Source organism: Mus caroli, chromosome 11 (genome assembly GCF_900094665.2).
Source record: "Mus caroli chromosome 11, CAROLI_EIJ_v1.1, whole genome shotgun sequence".
In the NCBI taxonomy this organism is placed as follows: Eukaryota; Metazoa; Chordata; class Mammalia; order Rodentia; family Muridae; genus Mus; species Mus caroli.
In genome coordinates, this window is record NC_034580.1 from 116,760,595 (window position 1) to 116,766,763 (window position 6,169).

A 6,169-nucleotide genomic window follows, 5' to 3' on the forward strand; every position below is an offset into this window, starting at 1 on the left:
TCCTTCCTTCCTTCCTTCCTTCCTTCCTTCCTTCCTTCCTTCCTTCCTTCCTTCCTCCTCCTTCTCTTCCTCCTCTTCTACTTCTTCAAGATAGGGTTTTGCTATGTGCCCAGGGAAGTACTGTATTTCTGGACTCAAGTAATTGATCCTCTTGTCTCAGTGCCTGAGTAGCTGGGACCAGAGGCATGTGTACCATGCTCACATCAGAACTGTCTCATTTTACATAAAATAAGTGCTAAGGAGCATGTTCAAGGGTACTTACCATCATCATGTTATGTGTAATGACAAAGGACTAGAAATGACCTAACACCAGCTGTTGGCGAGCACCTCAGGACACAGTGCATAGCAGCATGGACTGTGACCGAGAAGGACATATCCAGGACTAACACAGGGGAACACTTGATCACACACCACACTCTGGGTATCTGGCTGTGATCCCCTGCCTTTTGACAGTGTTTCTCTACTTTGTTCCAAATGTCCTGGAATTTACTATATAGACCAGACTGGCCCTGATCTGTTGGTCTCTTGCTCATCTGCTTCTGCCTCCTGAGTGCTGGGATTGAACGTGTGCACCACTGTGCCAGGCAGTGTTTATTTTACCTGGCTTTGGTTTTAAATCAGTTTTTCTACCCTTCTCACTCAATGTCATCTCAAACAGTTCCCCCAGAGTGAGCCCTCTGGAGAGACTTTCTGAGAATTTCACTTTGGCCGTCACTGGCTCTTCTAGAGAAGCAGGCCATTTACCCTGTATCCAATGTGTGGAGAAGTAGATCCCATCCTAACGAGACCTGGGGGACACTGTGTGTGATACGGCTTCTGATCTGCAGGGCTCTGATACAAGGCATGGGACACTCTGGCTCCACACAAGAACTAAGGTACAAGGCCCAGGAGATCAAAATGGCAGAGAGAATGCAACACACAGCCTCTAGTCACTTCAGAACACCGCAGCCACCCTGTCCCCACTCCTGTGGCACTCTAGCCTGTTGGTAGCAATAGGCAGGCAGCTCTCCTACCTGCAGCAGAGTTATCCTGTGAGGGGACGCCCGAAGGGCTGGATCCCAGCTCTAGAAGCCTCCAGGTGTCTTGGAGGGAACTGCTGGCCAATGAAGACGATCTGTGGGTACGGTGGTCACTTTCTTCAGGAACTTCTTGAGCCTGTGGTAGCTTTGGGGTCCTGTTTTCTTTCTGATGAACTGGCTTCCAAGTCTCTGTGGGGATTCTATGCTGCTTCTGTGAGAGCTAAGAGAAAGTTAAGAGGGAGTTATCTTCGATAGCTACCCGCTCTCCACCCTTGAGATGCTTACAGCTTCCCCTCGCTGCTCCCATCAGGATAAAGGGACCAGGATACTTCTTCAAGATGGAGATGGGCCCATGGAGAGCAACCCAGTGCTCCGGGCACAGAACACCACAGTGCTGACTGACCAACAGGCTCAGCTAAACGTCTGAAGCCCAAGTGAGTCCAGCACAGAGGTGTGGGGACAGCCCTAACAGGTGAGGTTCCTGCCGGAGTGTGACAGCCACCGCTGGGTGAATGTACAGTAGGTGTCCTGGCGTCTATGGTGCTCCACCTGCCCGGCCTCTCTAAAGCAAAGTACCTGCTGGCAAATCCACACCAGGCATCAGAGCAATGTGACCCTTTCTAAGGCACCAAGGTGTGTGTGTGTGTGTGTGTACCCCACGGTATCCTGTGACTACTCCAGCTCTCATCTGCACCCCAGCACCCGCTCTACCTGAGCAGGCCTTGATGCCATTTCCGCCTCGTGGCCTCGTGGGGTGTTGATTTTGCTGCCCACTTGTGCTGAGTGGGGTTGACTCTTCCCTGCATATTCAGAAACACATCTTCTCTTGGTGTGCCTGGGGTCCTGTCAGGGAAGGTTATGAGACATTCAGGACCTGGTCACTGGTCAATCAGCTCTTTCCACAAGATTAGAAAGAAACACTCCCTGAATCTGGGACGGAGTTCTTCATTTGTTGTCAGCCTTTTAACTTGTTTACTACAAGTTCAGCGAGCTTCCTCCAGCTGGCCTAGGTGGTTCTCCCAATCCTCTGGGGAAGGAAGCTATGAATTCCAGCATAAGTCTCCAAAGCAGGGCAGTCCTGCATGGCTCTGGCTTAAGTAGACCCCAGCCCAAGATAGTGCTTCCCGGGGCTGGTCCTTAACTGGGCCACACTACCCACTGTATAGTCTGAGAGCTTGGTCCCATCCATGCTCTGCAGAGAAGTTAATGGAAAGGGAGGCAGGGGACCTCAAAGAGAACCACTAACGGGCTTGAGGGAAAAGAGGGGAAACACGAGGGAAAAGCAGCTGGGCGAGTGCCAGACTCACAGCAGTGGGTGAAATGGGGTGCAGTCTCTGGCAGTCTTCTAGTGCACACAGTAGTCTCTCTCTCTCTCTCTCTCTCTCTCTCTCTCTCTCTCTCTCTCTCTCTCTCACAGGGTTTCTCCGTGTAGCTTTGGAAGTCCAGAAACTAACTCTGTAGACTACTAGGCTGGCCTTGAACTCAGAGATCCACCTACTTGCGCCTCTCAAGTGCTGGGATTAATGGCATGCACCGCCTCTGCCCAGCTCTTTCTATTACTGCTCACATGGTAGGGAGATTTACTACTAGAAATAAACATAAATTTAAAAAAAAAAAGAATAAAAGACTATATATATTCCTGTTTTGTAAGATTGAAGGCATATGCAACCACCACCTGTCTATTATACTTTTACGACTATAGGTATTTTGCCTGCATGTATACCTGTGTATTGTGTGCAGCCTGCATTCTACAGAGGCCAGGAAATGGCATAGGATGCCCAGTGACTGGAGTTGCAGACGGTTGTAAGCTGCCCTGTGGTGCTGGGAATCAAACCCACGTCCTCTGGAAGAGCAGCCAGTGCTCTAAACTGCTGAGCCATCTCTCCAGCTGTTTTGTTTCTTTTGTTTGTGTTTGAGGCAGCCCAAGTTGGCCTTAAGCTCCATCCTCTTACCTCAGTCTCCAGCGTCTCTTTTATAGAGTTTTAGGTTATTTCAATCAATGCAATGACAGTGGTAGCTTTGTTGTTTGGAAAAAATTAATAGTTTAATAAAATATATATTATACTAGGAAAAAAAATAGTCCGATAACAGACATGCTTTACTGCAATGGACAGCAGGCTTGTTTACTTGGTGTGGAAAGGTTTCATCTGACTAGTCCAAGTGACTGAAAATTCCCAAGTGGTGAGAGATGAAACCCTCCTGGATTGAAGGGCTTCCCACGGGTCAGGAGCAGAGGCACGTTGTGAGTGCAGCCTGTGTGGGCCCATGGAGGGAGGAGGGAGTTGATAGAGCACATGCACAGGGAAGCCACTCCCCAGCAGTGCAGGAGCAGCTCCTACCACTCTGAACACACCAAGCCTCCTCTCTAGGCTCGGCTATGTTTCTCAACGCTTCCCTCATACTTTGCTTCATGAGGAGAGTGGGCCACTGAGGGAACACCTGGGCCTGCCCTACTTTCTCTGGCCAGTCCTGCTCAGTTTCTTCTGAGGAACAACTGACCTGCACGTGTCTCGGCTGTTCTCTGTGCCTGCTTTCTGGGTGGCCTTGGCCTGTCCCTGACTCGGCTCTCCTCCGCTGGCCCAGCTGTGACAGGAGAAGGGGTCCCTCCCACATGGCCCCTCTTCCCTCCCCAGCTGCTCAGGCCTAAGCTTTGATGGTCTTTCTTGGTGTTCCCGACGCTCCTTTTCCACACTTCAGCCCTGCCCCACCTCCACCACAGCCTCCGTGGCTCCCCAGAATGGTCAGCGCACTGCTCCCTGGCCCAGAGCCTGCTACTCCCACCTGGCCGGGAGGAAATTAGAACTTGCATCACCCAGGGGAAATATCTCTACATGGTTTTCCTTTCTTCTAACAGAGTTTAAGTAAACCCAAAAGCAAATGCCTTTGCAAGGATACATTTGCAGTTATTCAACAAATATGAATCAGTACTAAGATTCCAAATTCTCATGGCCTTAGAGAAGCCGATGATCATTAGTAGCTTAAAACCTACATTCAGCTGGCCCACTGTGGTTACCTGAAGTCCTTGCACTTTAGGAACCTCGGCAGGAAGAATGCAGGACTCTCAAAATCAAATAACCCTGCTATGTACACATTTGGCTCCAAGGCACAAGCTCGTTATGATCATCAGTCAACGGTGGGAATTACTAGTTGTATTGAGATTTGTGGGAAGAAAAGGCAATATGAACATTCCCATGTCAGAGGTATGCCACCTCCGGTCTCAGGGAGGCAGGCCCTACCTCAGGTCTCAGGGAGGCAGGCCCCCATCTCAGGTCTCAGGGAGGCAGGCCTCAGCTGAAGTTCTGAGTGGACAGCCCTGAACACTGGGCCACCTGGGGATTCCTATCTTGCAAGTCATGACTGTTCTGGGTAAAACCTGAGGAGAGATCATCTTGTTTTTTGTTTTGAGACACTTGTTTCACTGTGCAGCCTTGGATGGCCTGGAATTCATCAGGCTGGACTCACAGATATCTGCCTACTTCAAAAAAGAAAAAATTACCACATACACACACACACCCCCCACCCCAACACATGAGTTATTTAACTTAGTTTTTATTTTACAGGATCCCACAGTTGAAAGAATTTGGTTTTCTAAACGGGATTTTTGAACTTTTAGTGTTTGTTGTTTTTCTTTTCTTTTTAAGCAGTTTTTTTTTTTAAAGGTTTTTATTAGGGATGAGGAAATACAGCAGGCACAGAGATAAAAACATCTCACAGAAGGAGGACTTCCAAATCAGAAACCTTGCTTTTTAAGGACTGATCTGGGGCTGGTCAGCTTAGTAAAAGACAGAATGGCTGATTGGTCCACAACAGTTGTGTAACCATAATCTTTTTTTTCCTATTTTTTATTAGATATTTTCTTTATTTACATTTCAAATGTTATCCCCTTTCCTAGTTTCCCCTTCGAAAACCCTCTATCCCCTCCCCTCTCCCCCTGCTCCCCAACCCACCCACTCCCACTTCCTGGCCCTGGCATTCCCCTATACTGGGGCATAGAACTTTCACAGGACCAAGGGAATCTCCTCCCACTGATGACTGACTATGCCATCCTCTGCTACATATGCAGCTATTGTTTTGTTTTTCAATATAAGGTTTCTCTGTGTAATAGCCCAGGCTGTCCTGGAATTAGCTTTGTAGACCAGACTGGCCTTAAACTCAAGAGAGATCCACCTGCCTTTTCCTCCTGAGTGCTGGGATTAAAGGCGTGCGCCACCACCACCTGGCTTGGAATATATATTATATTGTGATATTAACATGAGCAGAGCTCAGGGACACACAGCACAACTTCCTAGTCTAATCCTAATCTACAGCCGTCTCTCAGACAGCTGCACAGAGCAGCAGAGGGACACATTTACTAACAGTCAGGAAACAAGAAAGGAAAGGTGTGGATTAATGTTGGCTAGAGTCATCTGGCAAGGAGAATCTCAATGGAGAAAAATGCCCACTTCAGGAGGCCTACAGGCAAGTCATGGGAGCATTTTCTTCATTAATGGTTGATGTGAGAGGGTCCCACCCATCCTGCTGTGGATGTGCCACACCCACTCTCGGGCAAGTGGTCCTGGACTGTATATGACAACAAGTGGCTGAGGAGACAGATCGCTCAACAGCCCATGAGCAGGAGACTCTGTCTCCAAGAGAACACAGGCTGCTCTTCCGGAGGCCCAGGTTTGAGTTCTAGGACCTATGCACATGGTGGTTAACAACCATCTGGGACTTTAGTTTCAAGGGATTAAATGTCTCTCCTCATCTCCACAAGTACCACGCATGCACACATTTACAGACAAACATGCAAGCAAAACACCAATGCACATAAAATACAAATCAATTAAGAAAACAAAACAAAAGCTAACTGAGCAAGCCACAAGAAGCACACTGGGAGCAGTGTCTCTCACTCCATGGCCTCTGCCTCAGGAGCTGGCTCTCAGGTTCCTGCCCTGACTTCCCTTTAGGAGGGACTAGGACTGGGATGCAGAAGCCAATTAAACTATTTCCTTGCCAAGTTGCTTTTGGTTCTGGAGTTTGATCACAGCAATAGAAAGTAAGCTGAGAGCCGGGCGGGGTGGCGCACGCCTTTAATCCCAGCACTTGGGAGGCAGAGGCAGGCGGATTTCTGAGTTCGAGGCCAGCCTGGTCTACAAAGTGAGTGCCAGGAC

At 48.9% G+C, this 6,169-nt stretch overlaps 1 protein-coding gene across 3 annotated transcripts in view; it reads right to left on the reverse strand.

Moving 5' to 3' along the window:
* The window catches only part of Ccdc57 (coiled-coil domain containing 57), a 107,443-nt gene that overhangs the window by 33,362 nt on the left and 67,912 nt on the right, over nt 1-6,169 (reverse strand). For all 3 annotated transcript variants that reach the window (XR_003838164.1, XM_029484106.1, XM_029484105.1), the window contains 2 exons: nt 1,731-1,862; nt 1,014-1,239 (listed from right to left, as the gene is read on the reverse strand). Coding sequence is in view for 2 of the 3 variants with exons in the window: in XM_029484106.1 (XP_029339966.1) it covers nt 1,014-1,239; nt 1,731-1,862 (358 nt within the window). In the remaining variant the exon portion in view is untranslated. The remainder of the gene's footprint in view (nt 1-1,013; nt 1,240-1,730; nt 1,863-6,169) is intronic.